General features: G+C 44.8%; 1 protein-coding gene across 1 annotated transcript in view; it reads left to right on the top strand.

Moving 5' to 3' along the window:
• Positions 1 to 320: 320 nt before the first annotated feature.
• Positions 321 to 26459, top strand: part of GDF11 (growth differentiation factor 11) — a gene marked incomplete at its 5' end in the record, with an annotated part of 38650 nt that continues 12511 nt past the window's right edge. The window contains one exon of the mRNA XM_081933749.1: positions 321 to 711. Within this exon, the coding sequence (XP_081789875.1) occupies positions 321 to 711 (391 nt within the window). The remainder of the gene's footprint in view (positions 712 to 26459) is intronic.

Below are 26459 nucleotides of genomic sequence, written 5' to 3'. Positions count from 1 at the left end.
AGTCCGCTCGCTTTCCCCTGCCGGTGACAGCCCTTTTGCCGAGAGCTCTTTTGTTGCCTCCGCAGCCAATCAAGGCTTTTTACGACACAGTTCAGTTGGGATATAAAAGGAGAGTCCTTCTTTCTTTCGCCCCCTCCTCTCCTTCCCCCAACCAGCAAGTCGCCCCCCCATCTCCAACCCCAAAGAACTTAGCGGCGGCGGCGGCACCACCCCCCAAGCACCCAGCAGCTGCAGCCCATCATCCCGAGGCCGAGCCAGAAGAGAAAGGAGCGGGGCTTGCTGGGCTAGGGAGCGAGCGAGCGAGCGGAGAAGCGCCAGACATGCCGGTGCCCAAGTCGACCGTCTTCTGGGGCTTCCTGGTGCTGTCGCTGGAGTTCTGCGCGGGCGAGCCCGGCGAGAAGGCGCCCACGGAGGGCGTCCCCCTGGTGACAGAACCCGAGGACCAGAGCTGCCCGGTGTGCCTTTGGCGCAAGCACAGCAAAGAGATGAGGCTGGAGAGCATCAAGTCGCAGATCCTCAGCAAGCTGAGGCTCAAAGAGGCGCCCAACATCACCCGCGAGGTGGTCAACCAGCTGCTGCCCAAAGCCCCGCCGCTGCAGCAGATCCTGGACTTGCACGACTTCCAGGGAGACTCCTTCCAGCACGACGACTACCTGGAGGAGGACGAGTACCACGCCACCACCGAGACTGTCATCAGCATGGCTCAAGAAAGTAAGCCGGGGCTTCTTTGTTAAAGGAGGCAGGAGCCGGGCTGCCTGCAGCGGCCAAGCGCAACTTTCGCGGCCGCGGGCTTGGGGGAGGGAGGAGGAGAGCCCAGCCGGCCAGCCAGCCAGCCGCTTCGCCTCCGCGAGTCTTGGGGTTTATTGTTTATTGCAGCTCGGCAGAAACCGCTCCCAGAGCAGCAGCAGCAGCAGCAGCCGCCGCCACAGCAGCAGCAGCGCTGGCGTCGCCAGGGACCTCCAAATCAAAGGGAATGGGTGGGCTCCTTTGCTGCAGATGGCTGGGTTTTTGCCGGGTGGTGCGGGGGGGGGAGAGAGAGAGCGAGAGAGCCGACCAGGTGTGAAGAAGGCATCCGCACTAAGTCCTCTCTCCATCTCCGCCTGGGCCGGATTTCTTTGAGTATCTCTTAAGGACTGATTTCACTGTCAGGTTAGTTTAATGCTTAACTCGCCCCTGCGCCCTAGAGAGCAAATGCCAGGAGGGGTCAGATCGGAAAGGTTGAGTTGAATGAAAGGCCTCTGCTCCTCAAAATGTTCGACCTGGCTTTCTATGTTTGGGGAGGGGAGGGGGGGGGGAAAGAATAGGAGAGACTTTTCCCCAATTGACTTGCAGAAACCTAACGCTTTCCCCTAAGTTGTGCAAAGTTCTTTGCCCAGCAGATGCACTTGAAGAGAAAAGCTCTGCTTCATGCAGGAGCTTTTCTGCGTCCAGTTTTGGCAACACCAACATATTGTGCAAACTCATCCCTGTTGAGAGCTCTGTGGCTGCACTGTTCTGTGGGTTTGGAGCTTAAAGTGTGTGGAGGTAGAGTGAAGGGGAGGGGAGGGAGGGGGGGTCAGTGCGTAGATTAGTGTTGTGTGAAAAAGTACTTCTTGCCCAAACCAAATAAACCTAAGAAAGGTCATGGAGAGGTTCTGCTCCAGAGCACAGTTGCCGAAAGGTGTCATGATTCTGAAAGGCCTCTGCCAGTCATGCTCTCTTGCAAACAGAAAGGAGAAACAGCATTTCTCCCCGCTGGAGAGGGTGGCTCCTTTCTCTCCCCCTGCCAAGTTAAGGCATAATCCCTTTTGTGAGTTCCTTTCGCCAGCTGCAAACACTCAGAAGTTTGCCCAGCCAGCAGAGCGTTTGCAATATCCAGCTGCCTCCCTCCTCATCAGGCTCCCTCCTTGTTCTCTTTCCAGGTCTGCCAAAATCCAAGGCCCTTTGTACTTCTCCCGTTTATTATAATCTCACATTGAATGGCATTTTTTTCGTTTGTGAAGGGGGAAAAAAACCAGTTAAAAGTAAATGTTTCCTAGAGCTTTAAGAAAACAAGCAAGAATGGCTGGGAAATGACAGGCCTATGTGGGATGTAATCTTTCTTTCTTTCTTGCCACCCTTCCCTTGGCTGGTTTACTTGCGAGGGGACTGAGTGTGGAAGTCCTTATGCAATATTGATCTTAGGGGGACCCTGAAGTGACTGAGGTATATTTTCAGGAGTTGCAGCGGTTGGAACTGGCATTGACAAGATACCTGTTAGTTTCGGGCTCCTGTAACAGTGCTGCTGCTGCTGCTCTTACTGTTGCTTCTTTGAAAGTTCTCCTCTCTGTAAAGCATAAAGGGCAATTTAATATAAATTGCAGGCAGTGGGAGTGGAAAGAAGACAAAGTGATTGGCTAATTTCTGTCACAGTTGCACAATTGCACAATTGCTAGGGGATTGTAGGGGCACTTTACTTGCTGTTTGATGGACAAGATATAAGTCTTGGGGGTAGGGATCATTTTGAGATTTATTCTGGGGAGGAGGATGTGTGTACACACACACACACACACACACACTCCTCTCCACGATAAATCTCAAAATGACCCCTCCCTCAAGACTTCAGCTTGGTCAGTGAGTACTGCAATTTCAGCATAGAGGCCCTTTTAATTTTCTTCTAGTTCAATGACAACAGCCTAACACAATCCTGCATGCTCAGCCAGTAGTAAATAATAACTTCATATTTGGGGGATAAATAGTTATATTTGGCTGGCTATTACAAATAGAGAACAACGTATGCTTTATTTTGTATACAATTTTCACAGGGGTTGTCAAAGAAGGTAAGCCAGACAATTTGGTTCCTGCAACACACTAGCCAATATCTAACAAAGCACATAATGTTTGGTAATACAGTGTATGTGCCAATTTATGCTTCGTGCAATATATAGCCAGAGCATTCTTTTTAAACAAGTGAAATCTCGCAGTATCCTTCAGGGGGGGAAAGGTGTAGCGGAGCCTGAAATGAAGAGCAAATGCTGACTAATTACAGCTCTGCATTATGAATCTGCAGCTTTTCTGCCTTCTTTGCTTGCTTTGACTTCAGGGAATAATCTCTGTGGTACATAATCCTTATATTCAAACATGAGACAAGAGTCACTGAAACTCTATTGTGTAAGCAAATCTCTCTAGGGTTAGGCTCATATACATGCATCTGATGCCTGCAAATCAAGCAAACTTTCCTCCTTGAATAATTCGGTGTCATTCACACATTCACCTTCATTTCCTACGCTTTTAAGTGTGCTCCCTTCAGCTACAGACCTCTGTAGTTCCAACTTTTAGGAAAGCTTTGCCATCAGGGGAATGCAGATACTGCCACCAAAGAGGAACTGATTTTCAAGTGGGGGAAACAATTCAGAATAACTTTTCATGCAGTTTTCTATAGCACTTCAATTAATTTTACAAAATTAAGAACAGTTGGTACAGTATTCAGTTAAAGAATGCTGGATAGCAGCAGTATGCTTGAACATGTGTAACCATATTATAAAATTAAGTGGAGAGGAGAGCCATTGCTGAAAACAGTTAGCATAGACCAGGGGTGTCAAACTGGCGGCCCACAGGCTGGATGTGTCATGCGTAGGCCATGCCCACCCCAGCTCCGCAAAGGGGGGGAAATATCGCAAAATGTCACATGATGGCAACGTGATGCCCTAAGCTTGATACCCGTAGCATAGACCCTCTTCCATATGAGGCATAGGTGTTAGCCTTATTGGTCCCTCAGATTGCAAAAGCAGCATCCTTAAAAGTGCTTGTTGTACCATTTTGCCATTCATATTCGTGTAAGATAACTTATATAAGCTTTTCTGAGCCAATATGTCAATCAGTTTTGGATATTACAGCAAGCAAATCATAGGATACAAAATTTCTTTACATCCACTGCCTGTCTATAGGCACTGCCTTTTCCTATAGGATAGGAAATCGTGACTTTTCAAATGCTGCTGCCGTAGCCAAGAAGTCTAACGTTGCGGGATCCTAGCAATTATAACTCAGCAGCACCTGAAGGATAGAAGCTTCCTATCCCTCCATTAACTTTTTGTGCCTTCGAGTCAGGATTGACTGCAGGCAAATTGCCTGGACTAATCCCTGCTGTTCCCTTGGCAAGGTGTTTGGAAGTGGTTTGCCTTTGCCTGCTTCCTAGGGCTGAGAGAGAGGGATTGGCTCAAAGGTCAATCAGTTGGCTTTGGGCCTATGGTGCAACTGGTTGACCTTTGGGCCTATGGTGGGATTAAAACATGGTCTCCCAGTTTCTAGCCCTTTACCACTACATAGAACTGTCTTTCCATTATCATTTACAGCAGGACATAACTTAAATCTCAAGGCTAGTTAGGCTGAGAATAAGGGGCACTGAAGTCATTCTGTAATTGCAATGAGATGAGACGTATATGAAGGGGCTGCCACAAAGAAGGGGGGGGGTGTCAACCTATTATCCAAAAGCACCTGAAGCAGGAAAAGAAGCAATGGATGGAAACTAAACAAGGAGAGAAGTAACCTAGAACTAAGGAGGAATTTCCTGATAGTGAGAACATTAAACCAGTGGAACAGCTTGTCTTCAGAATTTGTGGGTGCTTCATCACTGGAGGTTTTTAAGAAGAGACGGGACAGCCATTTGTTTGAGATGGTAAAGCATTTCCTGCTTGAGCTGGGAAAGCCTTATTGGAGTAGAAGACCTCCAAGGTCCCTTCCATCTCTGTTGTTTTGATCTGTTCCTCGGTTAGAATATGAAGTCCATTGAATGTGTTCCAGTACATTGATGAATATACTCTTGATCTCTGGTTTCTAGAGCAATAATAGATTTTTAAAGTATCATTTGGCATATCACAGCAAATAAATACACCTTAAGAATGAGCTTAATATTATACGGGTTAGAAAATTGGAAGAACTATATTTTAAAACCTGATAGGAATTAGAGAATTAGAGAGTCATTAGTATCATATGATGCGTCAGATATTCAGGCTAATATATTATCAATGAAATCACTAGGAGACAGGTGTTTAGGTCATTTGCAAAAATCAATCTATTGGTAAACTCTGAGCAAGAATGGTTAGATGGATGAAGGGTACTGTCAAAGGGACACTAAGGGAATATCTGAAAAACTCTTTATCCATATTCATCTTGTATGAGGAATAGATGTCACAACCCTCTAATGTTGCTGAACTGTATCTTTAAGCATATTTCACTATGGGCCCTAGTTGGCGGGTATTCCTGAGGTATTTTTTCAGGAAAATTTAGAGTCATAGGTTCTTCATTACTGATTGAGGGAATTCTTTTTTTTTTTTACTGTTTGAAATTAAAGCATTGACCAAAACGTACATGATTGCATTGTACTGAAAGTAGATTGAGTTGAAAGTATGAGTGAACCTTGTAATCGCCATAATTATTACTTCTGTGTTGAGACTCCATCTAACTATTTTAATGGTGTTTTAAAATTCAAAACTGAATGAGGATTTGAGTATATATCATTGGAATGGCAGCCTGTTTAACTGTTACTATTATAAATGAATATAATTTATTTTCTGGAACAGCCTGGCTGGACAGAAATGGTATCTGAATTAAGGAATATAATTCCTATCTTACCAAAGAGAGAAAATGACTGCATATTACTTCAAGACCCCATCTTATTGTGGAGATATAGTGAGCTTGGGAGAAAAAAAAATAGTTTCTGCCTCCTCCTCATGTTTTATTCATTTGTTTTAGAGACATCACGTACTTTAAAAAAATCCTCAGTGCAGTTTACAATAAAAGTATTTTATGTTACCTGTTAAAAATCAAGCTTAATGACAACAGGTTTTTGATTATTTGGGTGAAGAACTTGTCTGTAGTATTGTCTATCCAGAAGAAAATAAATCTAATCCAGTGCTTAGGCAGTTGGATGTTTTATACTTTGTCAAATCTCTTATTCTTAGTAGAAAAAAAGTCACTTTAACCTAATCATAGGTTTAAATATTACCACTTACTGGCTCATTCTAAAATTTACATAAAGTAAATTATAGCAAATATTATGTTTTATTAATTTTCTTTAAATGAAAATATTAATTCTAATATGGCTTGCCAACAGTTCAGCACCATTAGTGCTAACTTTGCTTTTTCAGGATTAGGTGATTTAAATAACACTTGCTGAGAAAAGAACGCTTCTTTGAATTGAATCAAATCGAATCGAATTGAATCTATCCAGCCTGTCAGTGTCCTTTTTTTTTTGAACACCTGTTGCTTAAAAGGGGCAACACATCCCATCTTTATTCTCCAAGGAACTGTATATAATTAACTGTAGATAATAATTATAAAAATTGCTAGATTTTTATTAACAACAACATGTGTTTCTGGTCAAGTCAAATTCCCCAAATATTAGCAGTCAATGAAATGTTTGAAATGTAAGCTGCATTCAACCTTACGTTTCTTATCTATTTATATTGGTTTTTAGAGATCATAAAGTTGTATCATGAAGTTGTTTTGCTGTTCATTAATTCCAACAACAAAAATCATACTAAGAGATTGGGAATCATTAGGCTATATCATTGAGAAAATTAGAAGCCACATGCGGAAAATGTTTTGGAACATCTTTTTTATACATATTTCTAAGTGATCCCTATATATATACTAGTATCACCGTACTACACTCTCCTACTTCATACTTCATGTCAATGAATCTATCAGATTCCTTTTAGTGCCAAACAAAATTATTTCCATGCATTCTTCTATTGCATGACTGAGGTAAATACTGTCCTGGAACTGGGCACAAAAGCCTTCAGCACAGGTGGCATAGGAGGCAGAGTGCCACCCTGCAAAAACTCTGCAATGGACTATCTGTGTACTGAGGCAAATGCTCAGGACTGGTTAGCATCATCAAATTGGACGTCACTCAAAGTCTTCAGTTATCACTCACTTGTTAACTGGGGCTCAAAGTAATTGAGTTTGTTTTTCAGTACTAGTAAATTGAATAAATGCCTCAGTTACCCAACTCTAGAGAGAGATAATCTTTTCCTGCTTCATTTATAATGGCTTTTTCATGACAAGAAACGCAGCAGGGGCTCAGAAGGACTTCTGAGCAGTTAGATCTTTTTTTCCCCCCAGAATGAAATGTGAATCTTCTTTCTTCTCGGTTTCCTACTGTGATCTTCAATCTCTATAGAAAACAAAGCCAGATCTAATAAGCAATAGTTCTAATCAGAGGGAGAGCAGTAAAAGTAGGATGAAGTAAGCTGCGAACCGAAAGATATGTTCATTTCATTGAACCCTCAATTTGGAGTCCTTTGAACCTTCAGTTTCTCCCAAAATGTTACTTATTAATCCCGAGAGCAGAGATTGAGAGAGAGAGAAAGAGAGAAGACCTAATACTGTTCAAATAAATCTAAAATAGTGGATCAATTATCCACATTGGACTTGGCTGTTATGTCAAACTTCCTCCAGAATACTGCTGAGGAAGTTAAGGAAATCAAAGAACTGAAAGCCATTAAAAGTCCTCAGGAGGGGTGATTCACACTGAACTGCTGGATTTGAAATCAAGTCAGCACTTGGCATGGGTAAAAAAAAAAATCTGGCTCTGTAGAAGGAGAAAAAAATGACCATTCACAGTAACGCAGCTCCAGAAGACTCCCAAACAAAACGTACAGTGGTTTAGAAATGAGTTAATTAATGTACATGGAATCATTTGATGAGAAGAAACCCCTATTCTGATCATACAGGCGGTAGCCATGGGGTGGGAGTTTAAAATTAGCGGATCTAAGAATCTGAAGTTTAAGATAAAAGATGAGCAAAGGCCATTCATCCACTGCCCCAATACATCATTTTGAAAGAGATGACTAGATGTACTTTAGAAATAAAACTATTTGTTACCTTGTGGTAAGATGGGCGGTCAATAAATTTAACAAACAAACAAACAAACAAACAAACAAACCACTTGTAACAGAATAGAATTTGAACAATAGTATTTTGCAGGCTTATAGTGTCTCTGCTTCCGCCCCCAAATGTACCTACAGTATGAGACTGGAAAGAGAGAAAATGTATACCAGGAATACTTACCGCATTGCATGAATCGTACCCATCTCATAATCATAAGCATCGCCTTCCCTTCTAATGTTATGCCCTTCGGAAGAACTAATGATTCCAAAGGCTCAGTTTAGCAAGCAGCCACGTAAAGGAGGAACGACAGCGTATGGTCTGGAGTGTGTGAAGGCCGAGCGGAAGGAAGGGGTGTGGGGTGAAAAGGTGTGGGGGGCACAAGTGTGAGGAATCGCAATAGGGAAAAGGACTTCCCTCCTGGCCAATTCTACAGCTCATTGAGAAATTTCTTTCTCTAGCATTAATAGATTTGGATTGCTTTGAAATTTTACTGCCCATAAAATCGGTGACACGCTGAGACTTTTTTCTGTGTTAAACGTTTGCTGCTCCTCCTTGCTGCAACCATCTCTCTCTCCTTAACAACTTGCTTCTCCCCCCCCTCAACTAAAAAAATAAAATAAAAAAATAAAAAGTCAGCATGCAAACACTGACAAGAATAATCCAATCTGATTTTAATTAGCCATGTGGAAAAGTTCCCTTAGCCCCAGGCTCACCGATTGGCTGGAGCTCATCCACTCAACTCTTAGGTTTCATCCCCTGGAATCCTGGACATTCTTCTTCATCTCCCTTTCTCTGGATGACAATTATGATTTTTGCTGCTTACATTCTTTCATGAAGCAATTGTGTGTGCCAGTGTTTTTATGGTTCCTGAACAGAAGGAAGAGAAGATTTTATAGGCAATGGGGCCATAAACCTTTCTGGGTCCCTTCTCAGTCCTTCTGTTCTGTTCTCCCCCCCCCCCCCACCTTTTAATCTAAAGCATACATTTCTCCCACTGATAGACAAGAAACTGGGAAAGGATAATTGGGTTCTAAACCATTTATTGGCTACCCATGACCCCTGCTGACCTTTCGTTTGGGCACTGGAGGTGGAGAAGGGAAGTTAATGAAGTATCTTGGAGGTTTTTTCAGAGTGTGTGTATATGTGTGTGACAGTGTGAAATCCACCAAATGCTACTCTCAGCCCAGCATTCTGACTGCAAGGAGTAGATTTAAACCAACAGTAAACACAAAGTGGTTTGCAGGCATTATATTATAATATTATTTATTATTTGTTCAAAAGTGTGAGGTCAGGAATCAGAGACTGAAATATCTCAGGAAAATCCAGGCTATCAATGTTGATTACAGTATATTAATAGAAGGAAGCTGGAATGGTGAAGCGTAATGAGACTTCAATTTTTAACAAGCAATGAAATATCTCAAAAACAGATAGGAGTAAAATATCACACTGATGTTTTCAAAGTATGTACAACATATATTTAGTAACAAGCAATTTATGCCCAGATAGTATTTCATATATATATATATATATATATATATATATATATATATATATATATATATATATATATATATATATATATATATATATATATATATATATATATATATATATATATATATATATATATATATATATATATATATATATATATATATATATATATATATATATATATATATATATATATATATATATATATATATATATATATATATATATATATATATATATATATATATATATATATATATATATATATATATATATATATATATATATATATATATATATATATATATATATATATATTCCTTTTCATTGCAAAAATATATAGTAAATTCCATCCCGCAAGAGAGATGCATCTTATAGCTCTTTCATGGAGTACCTATTTATATTTAATTGAAATGTAATTCCAATACTAGTATGGAAATAATTATGCCAAGGTTATGTGATATCATAAATATATTTCTTTGTGGAAACATCTAGGGAGTAGTTTATTCTTTAACCATGGGAACAGCTTGGCATATTCAATGTGAGGTGGTGAATGTGGTCTCCAATGCAATACCATTAGTACAACTTTGTTAGTAATTGAAGTTGTTATTACTTTGTTTATAAACAATGCTAAGTTTGAAAAAATAATCAGGGCAACATTTTTATAAAAGGAGACCACAATCGCCATTATCATGCCACAAATATCACAACAGCCATGTCTGGAAGTCTAGTAACGTCACAGTTGGGGGAGGATATGGGGTGGATATTTTCAGTTTAATATGTCAAGGTGTGCCTCCATGAAGCCAAACACTAAATAAAATTGTATCTCCAAAGTTCAGTGGCATACGAACTTCTGTGGAACTGTCTGGGGGCTATAGAGGCTGGGGATTATATGAGATTTGTAGGCCATGGGGTATTCATCCTTGCAGTGAATTCTAGAAGAGTCAACATTAATCACTAATGCCAACGGAAACTAAATAGTGTTATACGTACCCCACAGTAGCTCTATTTATTGCAGCAGGTAGCAATACGTATGAGTTGTTTAAGCCAGCTCATTAAAGGTAAAGGAAACATATGTGCTAGTCGTTCCCGACTCTAGCGGGCGATGCTCATCTCCATTTCAAAGCCGAAGAGTCAGCGCTATCTGAAGACGTCTCCGTGGTCATGTGGTCAGCATGACTGAACGCCAAAGGAGCACAGAACGCTGTTACCGTCCCACCAAAGGTGGTCCCTATTTTTCTACTTGCATTTTTACGTGCTTTCGAACTGCTAGGTTGGCAGAAGCTGGGACAAGTAATGGGAGCTCATTCCGTTATGCGGCACTAGGGATTCGAACTGCTGAACTGCTGACTTTTCTGATCGACAAGCTCAGCATCTTAGCCACTGAGCCACCACATCCCAAGCTCATTAAAGCAGCTACATTATTTTAGGTTTGTGCAAGAGCCAAAATAAACATGCAATGGCGTTAAAGAAGTGCTACATGTACACACCTGGGGATTCCAAAGCACTCTTTCTAAATCATTTCCAAAGCATGCACAACCATCGTATCTGTGTCACCAAATAAAAAAAGTTGCTCAGCTAGTTGGGGACCATTCTAGAATCAAATCTCAGTGCTAGTATTCCTCACTTAAGGAATTATCAGGATTGTATATCTATAAATGCCTTTAAGAGCTGGTTCACACTAGTGGTGGGTTCCAGCAGGCACTACTGCTGGTTCGCTCGTGTGTACATTGCACACGCTTGGGGCGTGCATGCACAGTGCAATTAAAATTGTTCTGCGCATGCGCAGAACTGAAAAACAAGATGGTGCCGCCTATGGCGCTGCCCAAGGAACCAGTTCAGGGGCATGGCAGGCCTGGGTCGCTGCTGGTTCCAGCGACCCAGGCTACCCAACCACTACTGGTTTGGCTGAACCAGTCTGAACCAGTAGGAACCCACCACTCGTTCATGTTCATACCACCCATGTAACTCAGTCAGCCATTAACTTGGTCATAGCTCCTTACACAATTATGTCATTTCAGTTGTGCTGTCCCTCATTTTTTTCAAGGCCTGCCTAATACCCTATGAATTCTTAAACCAGGAAAAGGAAGGGCATGTCACTATGTCAGTGACCACTGACCCACTGGCCTGGCAGGGAGCCAAAAAGTGTGAGTTTGCTGCAGCTGGTTAATATTATGGAGAATCATTGATTTCATTTATTTACACAAACATCTGTATACTGTCACACTTCAGAGACCATTTCCAAAAAATAAATTCAATAGGTAGAGTTTATCAGATGTTAAATTGACAAGAACAGACAATTTACTTTATCATAGTTGAAAGTCTGAGAAGCGTCATATACTTGAGAGTAAGTTCTGTAATGGGATACTTTGTGTCTTTAGCCAAACTATAGTACCACATCTTTCCCTTTAAGGTTTAATCAGTTGAGGATTAGGCACTGCCCAAAGGTTAACAGAGTTTTTGACAGACACAGCTGACCAGGGGAGCTTAATTAGGCTCACATTTACTCTGGTACAATTTTGTTTTTCTCCCATCTGAGTACTGATAGTAAAACTGCATAGCACGCTGGAGGGCACAGATAAATTAACATGTTAAATTAGTTATAGCCCAACAAATAAAGATTCTATCATTTGGTTTGCATGACACACCCATAGTCAGTTCAAGTTCACTCAATCTAATTTTCTGATGTTGCACAACAATGAACCATAAAATAACTAGATGGACTGGCTTGTGGAGCATATGAAAGCTAAAATGTAATTTGGGTCGTAGTTTAGTATTTTGTGTAAAAAGACAGTTGTCTTACCTGAACGGTCGTTCTCTGGGCGCTGCGGGACAGTCCAAGCATGGGTTAACACAGTCTAACTGCCCTAGGACTGAGTGAGTTTTTATTGTTGACCACGCCTCCCTTTGCCTCTGCAATTCAGTTTTAAAAACGAAGACCTTGAACGCAGATCTTTTGACTGTAGATCCTCAACGTCATAGTCTTTATCACAAACCCTGGGTGGGGTTGGACTGTCCCGCAGCGCCCAGAGAACGACCATTCAGGTAAGACAACGGTCTTTCTCCTGTGCGCTGCTTGGACAGTCCAAGCATGGGACATACCCAAGCTATTGTGTCCCAGGGCGGGTAGATTCTAAAGAGTCTGAAGCCTCAACAACCTTCTGTAAAACCCTTCGTCCAAAAGAGGCTTCTGCCGAGGCAAAGGTGTCTATTTTATAGTTTTTGATAAATGCTGTAGGAGAAGCCCACGTGGCCGCTCTGCAGATATCAAGGATGGATGCCTGGGTCGCCCAAGCCGCTGAAGCTGCGGCGCTCGTTGAGTGCGCTGTCACGTTGCAAGGATTTGCCTTGCCTTGGTGTTCATAAGCAAGTTTGATGCAGGCCCTCAACCAGCGTCCGATCGTGTGTGAAGACACTTTACGACCGAGCGACCCAGGCAAGAAAGATACAAAGAACGATTCGGAATGGCGAAATTCCTTGGTCCTTTTAATGTAGATGCGCACTGCCCTTCGCACATCCAATTTATGCCAAAGCTTTTCTGTTGGATGAACTGCTTTAGGGCAGAAGTTGGGTAGGATCACTTCTTGTGATCTGTGGAAGTGTGCATTCATCTTAGGTATGAAAGTGGGATCAATTCTCAGAATGACTCTGTCAGTATGTACTATGCAAAGGTCCTCCCACACAGACAGTGCAGCTAGTTCGGATATTCTGCGTGCGGACGTTATTGCAATAAGAAAAACCGTCTTGAGAGACAAATGACGGAGACTAGTCTTACGTAATGGTTCAAAGGGGGCCCCGGTGAGAGCCTTCAATACTAAGGGCAAACTCCAGGTGGGATAACGATGAACCACCTGTGGACAGATGTTCACCGCACCTTTCAGAAAACTTTTGACTTGAGGATGTTGGCTCAAGGACCGACGTGAATGACAGGATAGGATGGTGGACAGCGCCGCCACCTGTCATTTGAGCGTGTTAGGCGCTAGTCCCCTGTCCAACCCTTCCTGTAGAAAGTCAAGAAGGTTAGGAATTGAGGCCGAAGTGTCCTGGACGCCATTCCTGCCACACCAGGACGAAAATGCGTTCCATGTGGCCTCATATATCCTATTGGTGGAAGGCCGTCTGGAGGCCTGGATAGTTTGGATGACCTTGTCAGAGAAATCTTGTTTCCTCAGGAGATCCCCCTCAAGTGCCAGACGGCTAGTTGTAACCACTGGGGGTCCGGATGACTGATGTGGCCCTGGCTGAGGGCGATTTGCTCCTGAGGTATTCTCCACGGGTTCCGAATGGAGAGACTGACAAGGTCGGCATACCAGGACCTCCTGGGCCAGTGGGGAGCCACAAGAAGTAGTTCTGCCTTTTCTGTCAACAGCTTTGACACTACGTGTGGAATGAGAGGCAACGGCGGAAAGGCATACAGAAGGCCCGGGGGCCAACGGCTCCTCAGGGCGTCCGTTCCCTCTGCTAGAGGAGTGTAATAACGGGAGAAGAATCGGGGTAGATGTGTGTTGTTGTGTGTGGCAAAGAGGTCTACTTGCGGTTCGCCGAATTTCTCCACGATCTGACTGAAGATGTCTGGATGCAGTCTCCATTCGGAGTGATCGATCGTCTGCCGACTCAGCCAATCCGCTTCCCGATTGCTTGTTCCCGCTATGTGGTCCGATCTGATGGACGCCAGATGCCTCTCCGCCCATCTGCCCAGTGCCTCTGCCTCTCGCATGAGGCTTCTGGAGTGTGTGCCGCCTTGCCTGTTGATGTGAGCCTTTGTGGAAACATTGTCTGTTAGTAACAGTACATGATGGCCCACAATGTGAGGAGCAAATTGACAAAGTGCGAGGCGGGCCGCTCTCAGTTCCAGCCAGTTTATGCTGTGGCCCGCCTCCCTCAGTGTCCACGTGCCCTGAGCAAGTTGGCCCTGACAATGTGCTCCCCAGTCCAACAGGCTTGCATCGGTTGTCACTACTAGTCTTTCGGGCTCCTTGAAGGGAGACCCTTTTCGCACTGCTGCTGTTCTCCACCAGGCAAGGGAGCGGATCACCTTGGGTAGCAAGATTACCTTTCGCAGTGAGTTGCTGGTTTTGGCCCTCTGCATTGGCAGGAGGAACCACTGCAGTTCCCTGGCATGGAGTCTGGCCCAGGGAACCACTTGTATGCCCGAAATCATGATTCCCAGAAGTTGGGATAGATGCAAGATCGGCACTGACCTGTTCCTTTTGCACAGCAAGAGTTTGTTTTGGAGATTTTTCATCCTGTCTGGTGACAGGAATACCTGACAGGTCTTGGAGTCTATGACGGCGCCGAGATGCTGGATGCGGGTCGTCGGCTCCAGATGGCTTTTCTCCCTGTTCACCGAGAAGCCGTGTTTCTCCAGTGTCTGGATGGTTGTCTGAAGGTCTCTCCGCGCCTGAGCGTGGTTGGACGAGTGAATAATGATGTCGTCTAGGTAGCATTCTAGACGAATCGGCTGGTTTCTGAAGTGGGCTGCCAATACTGCCAGTATCTTTGTGAAGGTCCTGGGGGCAGACGAGAGGCCGAAGGGCAGGGCCCTGTACTGATAATGCCTCCCGTCGTAGTGGAACCTCAGGAACCCTCTGTGTGCCAAATGAATTGGGACATGCAGGTAGGCCTCCCTCAAATCTATTGACGTGAGTAGATCCCCCTGCCTTGTGCATTCTAGGATGGATTGGAGGGACTGCATCTTGAACCTTCTGTATGCTGATTTAGACACTTCAGATCCAAGATGGCCCTCCATCCCCCCGAGTTCTTTGGGACCAGGAAGAGGATGGAATAGAATCCCTGCCTCTCCTGATCCTTTGGAACGGGTTCTATGGCCTTTATTGTGAGCAGATGGTCGATTTCCATCTGCATGAGAACTCTTTTCTGGGGGTTTTTGGGAATTGGGCAACGGACGAACTTCCGTTGTGGAAATGATAGGAACTCTAGTACTAGGCCCTTCCTGATTGTATTCAGGACCCAGGAGTCCGAGGTGATCTCCTCCCACCTGTCGGCGTACATCTGGAGCCGACCCCCTATGGGAGGTGTCCCTTGGTGGTCATTTCCCTCTACGAAACTGGCGGGAGTTGGAGCCGCCACGAAATGGCTTCCGAAAGGGCTGCGACTGGTGTTGCCTGCCCCTGGTACTGTAGGAGTTCCTATCCTGACCCCTATCCCCTGTCTGAGTGTAGCTTCTCTGGTAGGTGCCTGAAGTGGAGGCTTGGTTATTTTCCTAGGATCTAAAGGTCTGTTTTCTGAAGGAACTAGGTCCCTTGCGATCATGTTTCTTAAGGGTGGCTGGTAGCATCTTTTGCTTGTCCTTGGTCTCAATGGTAAATTTATCTAGAGCCTCCCCAAACAGCTGCCCCCCTTTGAAGGGAGCGGAAGCGAGCTTCCACTTTGCCTTCATGTCCGCCTGCCAGTGGCGTAGCCACAGGAGGCGTCGGGAGGTAACATTGGATGCCAAGGCTCTGGACGCAAATTTGGCTGCGTTCAGGGAGGCATCCGCAGAATACTCTACCGCCGTGATGATTTTGTTGATGTCGTGTTTCCAGCGAGATCCCCCAGAAGGGGGTCTGGATCTCAGCTGGCGGAGCCAGAGAAGTGAAGACCTGATAAAAAAGGAGGCAGAAGTGGATGCTCTGATGGCCCAGGCAGCCGCCTGGTGAGTCTTGTGACATGCCTTCTCAGAGCGCTTGTCTTCGGCCTTGAGACCTTCTAGAAGGTCAGCTGGTAGATTTTGGGATGAGGTCAGGGAGATAACCGGGGCATCTACCTCAGGTAGCTTTAACGCCTCTTCCATCTTAGCTTCTACAGCGTAAAGTGATTTGTCACCTCCGCTGGGATTAGTGAGGGTACCTGGCTGAATCCACTGCCTCTGGACTATGTCCAAAAATAGATCTGGCACAGGGATTTCATCTACGGTGGGAGCTGGCTCGTTAAATAGCCACTCTTTATGGTCCTTAGAGGACAAAGAGGAAACCGCGGTACCCTTGGGAACAGCACCCAATTCAGTGGCTGCCTTGGCCTTGTGTAAGATGGACTTAAATAATGAGGGTTTGAATAACCCCGTGAAGGCTGGCTTATCAGGAGGAAGGCCTTCATCTTCAGATAGTTCAAAGTCATCAATTTCACCTTCTTCCCATCCTGATTCCTCAGTAGCCACTGAGGTGCCAGGAGATGGGGGATTAGTCTCCCTATTCTGAGATGCTGAGGGCTTAGGTTTGGTTCCACTGGAAGTGGGAGCCTCCTTTTGCTTTAGGCCCTCAGCAATGCCTTGGGAAATGGCCTGAGAGATTATTTCCCTCATTTCTGCAGATATATGGGACCCTCTGACCTCCCTGGGACGGACTGGGGTAGGGGCAAGGCGCTTCCTGCCTCTCCTGTTATTATAACTGTCCTCCTCAGTGGTCAAGGCTTGGCATGGGCCCAATTCCTCTCTGATGGAGGAGCTGGGAGAATCGGGATACCCCCAGGAGGCATCTGGGGAGGAGTCCCTATAAACTTCCCCTGAGGAAGGGGGTGATCTGTCCCCTGGGGGGGAAACAGGCCTCTCCTCCCTGTCTTGTCTTGGGGACCGGTCTGGTGAAGGCTCCACTTGGTTTGGAGACCTATCAGGCCTAGGACACTGAGGGGCCTTGTTTTTTCGACTGCTTTCTTTGGTCTTTTCCCCACAGCCTTGGGGGTCTGGGGATGTCCTTCTGGTACCGCTCCTGCCCCCTTTGCCCCCACCAGGAGGTTGATCTAATTTGCTCCTCTTTGAGGAGGGCCCAGCCTGCATCTCCCCTGCCCCCTTGTCTGCCATTATTTTTTAGAATGGCACAGTGGGGTAAGAAGGGTGGAATGGAGGTGGCGAATGGACCAAGGCGTGGCCAGCCGGCCTGAGGACGCCCGTCGAATCGCTAACTGTTAAGAGGGAAGCCCAAGGGACAAGGCCCTCTAACCTGCCGGTGCCGCCTAGATTGGCGGGGCTCTGCAAGGAGTCGAAGTAGGCCTAGCTGGAGACCCAGGCGAGGCCCACGTGCGATGAACGCTGTCGCTGAGGGGAAAACGTGTCTTCTCTCTCTGCTCGCTTGCCTCGGAGTGAGTTTGGTCGATAAAATGGCCGCCGCTGCGCGCGCAGCCGGCGGCTCAGAAAACGGTCGGGTTGCGGCCAAAAGCGTGCGAAAACCCTTGAAACAACCGGCGCTGACTCGGAAAAGCGGCGAAAAGCGCGCGAAAGTTCCTAAAATGGCCGGCGCCTGTCAGGGGAGCGGCAAAAAGCGCGCGAGCCCCAAGTGGTGGCCACCGCAGTTGCTGGGCAAGGTAATAGCCTTCGCCACGCTGGAGAGCCTCAGCGCTCTACCCAGGTAGCGTAAAGGAGCGGAGGCAAGTCAATACGGAGGAGAAGCCTCCCGCTGTCAGAACGAGCGCCGGCAGCCGCCGGGCAGCTCTTAGACCCCCGCGCTCCTTACTAGCGTTTCTTTTAGCATTCACTCCGTTGTTTAATTTCTCTTATTCTCTGGCGTGTCAACGATTAAAGAATTTATGATATTTGATTACTTATTAAGTTCTGGGGAGTCCAGTGTAACTGTCCTAAACTGAGGAGCTCCCCTGCTACAGTCCAAACGGGCGGACTGAGTTTTTAAAACTGGATTGCAGAGGCAAAGGGAGGCGTGGTCAACAATAAAAACTCACTCAGTCCTAGGGCAGTTAGACTGTGTTAACCCATGCTTGGACTGTCCCGCAGCGCACAGGAGAAACAGCCTATTTCTGTAATAAATGCTGGGTAATAGATTTGGGACATGCTGGGTAATAGATTTGGGACATTCTGATTGTTTTTAACTGAAAGCAGGCATCATGAGGACTAGAAGCCAAAAAATACTAAATATGAGTGCCTATTAACTGAGCTTCCCTCACAACCCCAAATGCAGATTAATAATATGCAAACAATTGAAAAATGTCACTGAAATATTACGACAAAATTTTCAATTCAGATGTTTTAAGTGTATCTGTGAGAGAGAGAGAAAGAAAGGAGAAAAGAAGATTACCACTGGAGCTTTAATCAAAGGAAAAGCCAACACAGTTCTAGGCTGCATCAACAGAGGGATAGAATCAAGATCACGTGAAGTGTTAATACCACTTTATAATGCCTTGGTAAGGCCACACTTGGAATACTGCATTCAGTTCTGGTCACCACGATGTAGAAAAGATGTGGAGACTCTAGAAAGAGTGCAGAGAAGAGCAACAAAGATGTTTAGGGGACTGGAGACTAAAATATATGAAGAACGGTTGCAGGAACTGGGTATGTCTAGTTTAATAGAAAGAAGGACTAGGGGAGACATGATAGCAGTCTTCCAATATCTCAGGGGTTGCCACAAAGAAGAGGGAGTCAAACTATTCTCCAAGGCACCTGAGTGTAGAACAAGAAGCAATGGGTGGAAACTAATCAAGGAGAGAAGCAACTTAGAACTGAGGAGAAATTTCCTGACAGTGAGAACAATTAATCAGTGGAACAGCTTGCCTCCAGAAGTTGTGAATGCCCCAACACTGGAAGTCTTTAAGAAGATGTTGGATAGCTATTTGTCTGAAACGGTATAGGGTTTCCTGCCTAGGCAGGGGGTTGGACTAGAAGACCTCCAAGGTCCCTTCCAACTCTACTATTGTATTATTATTGTAAAATATACATAATTGACCATCAGTATATCTGCCAAAAAGGTTTAAATTCCATAAATTGATAATACCAATTATAGGAAAAGTAGGGTATGGACTGGAAACTCTTTGCAAAGATACTTATATTCAAGTTTAGTATATAACTATTCCCCCCAAGTACGATATGTCTTCCAAGTATATTGGGATGAAAAGTTCTAAAAATTATGGATGAAGAATTATTGCAGTCAAAAGTTAACACCTCAGGAAGACAGCTGGTAGGGGAACAGCTGATTTAATTAATTATAGAAGCAAGAAGTAGAAGAAGTAGAATAAGAAGTTCTTCTATTCAGATCCAGTGTTCTGCTTCTATCTCCCCGAAACCTCTGGAAGACTTCTAAAAATATAGACCACTTCTCTATACTGTGTCAGAGCAGTGATCCATCTACTCTGGCATTCTCAACATGGACTGGCAATGGAAATTTCTTACAGTATTCTCCAGTCCTAGCTGAAGATTGTACCTAGGATCTTCTACATCCAAAGCACATGCTCTACACAACAGTATAATCCTGCCATCCTATGATTCCACCTCTAGTATTAGCAGATCCTGGAACTTTGTTAGGTAAGCTCCCCGTTAGGAGAGCGAGTGTAACAGCAACCAATCACATTTTACAGCAGTACTTAAAGCTACAGTACTACCATCATGGTTTCTATATTGCTGACCCAACTGTTACCTTACATTCCTAACAAACTTGGAATGAGAAGCTTGTACCCCATAAAAAATTGTATGCCCATTGCTACCATGTTTCCCCCAAAATAAGACAGGGTCTAATTTTCTTTGATCCGTGAAATAAGCGTTTGGCCTTATTTTTTTGGGAAGTCTTATTATTTCTGAGGTGCAGGAGGTGGCAAGTGTGGTCACCCCATGGCTGCTACCTTGTTGCAATATTTTCGGGAAGGACTTATTTTAGCGCATGTATTGAAAAGCCCGATTGGGCTTATTATCTGGGGAGGCCTTATTTTCAGGGAAACGTGGTATCAGCCCAGGCAAGTATGAGTAATTACCTGGAATGATTGGATGTTTCATGTAATATAAGGTAGGGAAATTTCAAATTCCCAATAAGCTGCAAGATAGATGACTGGGTAGGTCATTATTGGTGTGCATGTGCATATGTTTGGAAAGGATAAAAAAGGGCCAAGATAGAAAGAAACATTGTCCAGCCATATTCAACGGAATTCAAGAAGTAATCTAGACCTTCAATAATTAACTCTTCCTGAATAAATCTGCTTACTTTAAGATCTGCTAAGATGGTCTTCTCCAGATAGATGATAGGTGGATGGATGATAAATATTAAGGAAAAAGAATTGTTGGATGGAGTGTAGGAAAGGACTATGGAATTATGGGATTCCCTTTCTTGAAACTTTATAGGTACATAGGTAAAATATTTTTATTTTAACAGGCATACTGTATGACTTGCTGGGTTGGTTAGTCTTAATGGAATGGCATTCTAATTTTTGTCTGCTTTAATTTGCTGTGCTTCACCTCCCCACTTTAAGAATTCTGTTATTCAGCTACGATTGATACATTCAATCTTGAATTTGTAATTACTTTAAATTAATTGTTTTATCACAAGACAAAGATGGAGTACACATTTACTAAATAAAACTAATATTGCAGTATGTGCTACTTCTCACTTATGTGCATTGATTAGCACAGGAGTAGGCAACTTGGCCCCCTCTAGATGTTTTGGATTACAGCACCCATATTATCATCCTTCCTGAGGTTAATAGGGGATGGATTTCAAAACATTGGAATGTACCATATTTGCTTTTGATTACTTTGGGACATTGGAATGTACCATGTTTGCTTTTGCTTACTTTGGAACATGTGCACATTCACTTTCTCTCTGTTAAGCACTCAGAACAGCTGGATAGATTCAGGTGTCTTGAAGCCAAGTGAGAAGAGAACAGTATTTCTCAGACAGAGATGCAAAGCCAGCTCTCTATTTCTGGTTGATTTGCTTCTGTAGTAAGAAGTGTAAGAATGACATTCAGCAACTGGTAGAGATGGCTAAAGGTTTCACTCTGTAAATATCTTCTATTATTGCACCTGCCATGATAAACCTTTCTAAGGAAACTTAATGAAGTTCATATCTATGTACTAGTGGTGAAATGCACTTTTTTTTTACTACCGGTTCTGTGGGCGTGGTTTGGTGGGCATGGCAGGGGAAGGATGCTGCAAAACCCCATTCTCTCCCCACTCCTGGGGGAAGAATATTGCAAAATCTCCAATCCCACTCCACTCTGGATCCAGCCAGAGATGGTGTTTGCCGGTTCTCCAAACTACTCAAAATTTCCACTACCGGTTCTCTAGAACCTATCAGAACTTGCTGAATTTCATCCCTGCTATGTACCATAGAAATGTAAAGGCTCTATGTGGAATGTATAAAAGCTAAATTCTCTAAATAGTGCTACAACTAAGATTCTAAATCTTTGAACTGCTTGGTATAGTCGATTCATGGTATTGATTATGTGACACAAATTGTTTTTGACTCCTAGAGACCACATAGATAGATTTTCTCCATGACAAGCTATACCTAACCTGATCTTTCAGGTCTTCCAATGGTGCATTCATCTCCATTGTTAACTATCCACCTTCTGCTGGTCATCCTCTTCTTCTCTTTCCTTTCACTTTCCCCAGCTTTCATAGCTGCTCAACCAAGAGCTAGTCTGTGACATGCGGTATTTCTTTTTTTTTTTTTCCAAAAAGTTTTATTGGTTTTTTAAAACATTTATAAGGAAAAGGGTAAGTGGAATGGTTACAAATTTTGGCAGTTGCAAGTGTGGCAGACGCCCCCTACCTCCAAACTCATAGGATACATCTAAATATAAAACATTAATACATAATCATAAAAAATCAGCACATTAATTCTAGAAAAAATAGTTTTCAATCAGTTTATATAGTTATGATATATAGTCTAGATATAATTTCATTATTACTTTCAGTCTGTTTATATGTGGTTTTCTTATTCATTTTTGTGATCTGAGCTTTCTTGGTGTTGCCCCTTCACCCCCCGCTGGCAGAGCTCCAGCCCCTCCCGTGTCCTGTATGACCATTGTGGTGTCTTCTGTTTTTTCTAGGTTCGCTTTATTTTTTTCCATAAAGGCCTGTGCCTCTATGGGTGTGTTGATTCTGATTCTTGTCTCCTCCCAGAATATCAGCATACCTTCAGGCATCAACCATCTAAACCACACCCCCTTCTGGTATAGTTTATTCACCAATTGCGAATAATTTTTCCTTTTCTCCCTAATTTTTTGGGGATCTGCTTCAGGATGGTTATCTCCCTGTCATGATATGTCAGTGTTTGCCCCCTTTGTACACCCAGAATTTCATCTCTTGTGCTTTTCCTAAGGAATTTAATATGAACCTCCCTGGGTACATTGTGTGTTCTGGCATATGCTGAATTCACTCTATAGACCAGATCTATCTCCCATTCCATCTGCTGTTTATCTTTGTGTATGTATTCAGCTAGAATATTAGTCATAATGTCCCTTATATTTTCCCCATCTGCTTCTATTACATTTTGAAATCTAAGATAAAAGGACATTCTCTCAAACTCTGTTTTCATTTGTTGGATATCAAGTTCTTTGTTTCCCTTCTGTAAAGCCTCTACCCCCCCTCTCGCCTCCGCCACCCCACCCTCCACAAGGTCCAGTCTCTGTGAGTTCTTATAAATTTGGGCTTGATTCTCTTTAATTTCTTCCTTCATTTCTTTTAATTGTTTCTTAATTTCTTCCTGGCCCTGTATAAGTTGCTGGAGCATTTGTTGCAAATCCATCTCTGTACTCTTAGGTTGCATCAGTTCTGTAATCTTTGACTGTGTGGCAGGACTGGATGTTGCAGATGTCGGTGCAGAAGTAGCAAAGCCAGGTTTTCCCGGGGGTGGTCTTTTTGGAGACATGGTTTATAAAACAAAGAGATCAGTCAGTGTAGAAACTGGGCAGCTGGAGAAGTAGAGCAGGCAGATGAGTCCAGAAGGCAGAGGATCCAAACAGGTGAGAGTTTCTTTAGTCACTCTAGCAACAGATGAAAGTTTTTTCTCCAAAGAGTTCAGGAAATAACAATCCACAAGAGATTCCTCTGGGTGACACGGAGACAAAGACCGGAAGCCTGAATTTTAAAGGTGGAGTCAGGTTTCACAGTTCATAAAGACAACGGAAGTGTGCCATCTTGCCCTGCCAGCTTTGGGCTCAGAGGCATAAGAAAAATTTTAAAAGTTCAAAAAGTTCTCAGGTCATCAATAAGTTCTGGAACTAAGTCCCATGAAAAACACTTTTGCTGGGGTGAGGCATCATTAGTTGGCTCTCCCCCCTCCTCCTTCCCTTGGGGGCGAGAGAAGAATTTTAACAAGCCACTTGTCCAAGGGGGGGGGGAATCCCCCTCCCCTCTAGCCGCTCCTCCAAGAGTAAATCCGAAAGGTTAACTTTTGAAATTACTGAAAAGTCTATCAATTCAAAAGTAAGGGGATGAAGAGAGGAAGCATCTCACCGCACCGCCGCTGCTTCCTTCAGTTTTGCATTCTCCGATCGGCATGGGGCGAGACGCAGGCGCGTCCTCCAAAACTGCTCCCCGGTGCCTGGAACAAAGCGGAAAAGCCCCCACCAGCCGCCGGTGCCAGAGCCTTCCGCGAGCCGCTCCTTCGGCAGGGCGCCTCTTCGGGGTGTCCTGTGCCCCCCCGAAGGCGGGGGAAGCCCACCGAAGAGCGGGAGCGGGCAAAGTCCTTGCCCGTCGCCGTAGCCGCCGGAACCGGAAGTCGACATGCGGTATTTCTTGACTGCTTATTCCTTTGCTGTTGATGGTTGATCCTAAAAGGCAGAAATTAACCACCGCCTTCATTGCTAATTGTAAGATTGGTTGTTCTGCCAGTTGTCATTAGTTTGATCTTCTTTATATTTACTTTTAGTGCCATTTTTCTCACTGGGCCCCTTAACTTTTATCTACTTGATACTTTATATTTTGGGCTATCGAGATTAGTGTCATGAGCATAGTATAGGTTATTGATGCTTCTTCTTCCAGTTTTAAAACCATACTTATCTTCCAACCCAGCTCCCCTTAATACAGGAATCACAAAGTGCACGCTATCTTAAATCTTGCAGGTCCTAAGTTTGGTCGCCAAATTCACTCGTGAATTCACTGAGCCACTCTAAAAATATTTGGAGAAGTAAATTAGAATCCTTCATGTTTTCAATTTGCTAGGTATCCGTGTGATGAAGACCTGGTTAAAAAAAAACCAAGCCTAGTATCGCATTCTGAAAATATATCTCACCATGAACTACATTTCCAGAGTTTCAAAATGGTTATCTGTATGCCAGCATCCCCCACTCAGATGAATTCGGGATTTGCAGAACCACAACTTTTATTACTTGCTAACAGCATGGTCCTAGACAGTGGTGGGTTTCAAATTTTTTGGGAACCTATTCCGTAGGTGTGGCCTATTTTGTGGGCGTGGCTTAGCAGTCATGTGACCGGGTGGGAGTGACCAACTTGTAAATGTGGTGAAACTCATTTAACAATGCTCTTGCTTAGGAACCAAAATTTTGGGCTCAATTGTGATCATAAGTTCTCTTCCTTTTTCTTTCTTTCTTTTTCTTTCTTCCTTCCTTCTTCCTTTCTTTCTTGTGTCTCTCTCTCCCTCTTTCTTTCCTTCCTTCCTTTCTTTCCTTCCTTCCTTTCTTGTGTGTCTCTCTCCCTCTTCCTTTCTTTCTTCCTTCTTCTTTCTTTCTTGTGTCTCTCTCCCCCACTTACTTTCTTTCTTCATTCCTTCTTGTGCCTCTCTTTCCCTCTTTCTTTCTTTCTTTCCTTTCTCTTCCTCTGTCTTCCTTCCTTCCTTCCTTCCTTCTTTCTTTCTTTCTTGTCTCTCTCCCCCACTTATTTCCTCCCTCCCTTCCCTCCATCCTTCTTGTGTCTCTCTCTCTCCAACTTTCTTTCTTTCTCTTTCTTTCTCTCTTTCTCTTTCTATCTTTGTCTCTCTCTCTCTTTCTCTCTCTCTCCCTTCCTTCCTTTCTCTCTTACTCTTTCTTTCTCACTTTCCCCCCCCCCTCTCACACACACATACCTTCCAGTTGGTCTTGGTCAAAAGGGCACCTTTTCGGTCCCAGCTGGGCGTCTGGAAGAGAGTGGCCGAAGTGGCTTCTCTCTCCTCCTCCTGCAGCCGAAGGAAAAGCCCCGGGGAGACGGGCTCCACGCGCTGCAGCCCGGCAGAGCAGCGCGCAGAGCTTGTCTCCCCGGGGCTTTTCCTTCGGCTGGTAGGAGGAGGAGAGAGACGGACTCCGTGCGCTGCTCTGCAAGGCTGTCGCAGCCGATCCTCCGCTGTGCTGCAGCCGAAGGCCGAAGTGGCTTCTCTCTCCTCCTCCTGCAGCCGAAGGAAAAGCCCCGGGGAGACGGGCTCCGTGCGCTGCAGCCCGGCAGAGCAGCGTGTGGAGCCCGTCTCCCCGGGGCTTTTCCTTCGGCTGGTAGGAGGAGGAGAGAGACGGACTCCGCGCGCTGCTCTGCAAGGCTGTCGCAGCCGATCCTCCGCTGACGCCTAAAGAAGAAGCGATGGTGGATCCTCTTCTTTAGGGGTCAGCGGAGGATCGGCTGCGACAGCCTTGCAGAGCAGCGCGTGGAGCCCGTCTCCTCGGGGCTTTTCCTTCGGCTGGTAGGAGGAGGAGAGAGACGGACTCCGCCCGCTGCTCTGCAAGGCTGTCGCAGCCGATCCTCCGCTGACCCCTAAAGAAGAGGATCCAAGCAGGGGTGGTGGTAGCTCCGAGCCTTCTCGCCTTCAGACAGAGCTGATTATGCACCTTCTACGTTGTCCTGGGCATGCGCCCACCAGCTTGCCTGTCTTGTCTTACACAAGTTGGCCAGCTGAAGCCTCCCGCCTTTCCTGAGCAGCTGGCAGCTGCAAGAGGCGCGAAGGGGAGGCAGGTGGGGTTTGCAACCCGAAGGCTGGCATTTCGTCTCTGCAGCGTGAACCAGCTTGGGTGCGACCGGAGAAGCTTCCTTAGTGGAGCTCCTGAAAGGGACGCAGGCTGCCACCGCTCCACTGAAGACATTTCTGAGAAGAGAAACTTCTCCGGTCGCGCCCGAGCTGGTGGAGCGCAGGCAAGCGCCGTCCCGTGAAAGGGGCGGGGCAGGAAACTTACTTCCGGGTTCATTGGCCAACCGGATCGCGCGATCCGGTGCGATCCGGCAGAAACCCACCACTGGTCCTAGACCTCCATTATGCTATCATTCTCTCCCTCCCTCTTTTAGCAGCAAATGGGGAAATAGCCAGGGGCATGGCCCAGAACCATGGACAGCGCCTTGGCAAGCTGGGGGAGGGGGACACACAAATCCAATATCATTGAGAATAGATGATCGGCAGTAAGAGAGAGATGGTTAATGTTCGATATGGATGTTATTGCATGATGCCCACAATCTCTTCTTCCTTGGAGACTTCAATGTAGTAAATAAG

Source organism: Natrix helvetica (genome assembly GCF_964273705.1).
Source record: "Natrix helvetica genome assembly, chromosome: 1".
In the NCBI taxonomy this organism is placed as follows: Eukaryota; Metazoa; Chordata; class Lepidosauria; order Squamata; family Natricidae; genus Natrix; species Natrix helvetica.
Note: the sequence above shows the minus strand (reverse complement) of the source record. Positions and strands in the feature narration are given on the sequence as shown.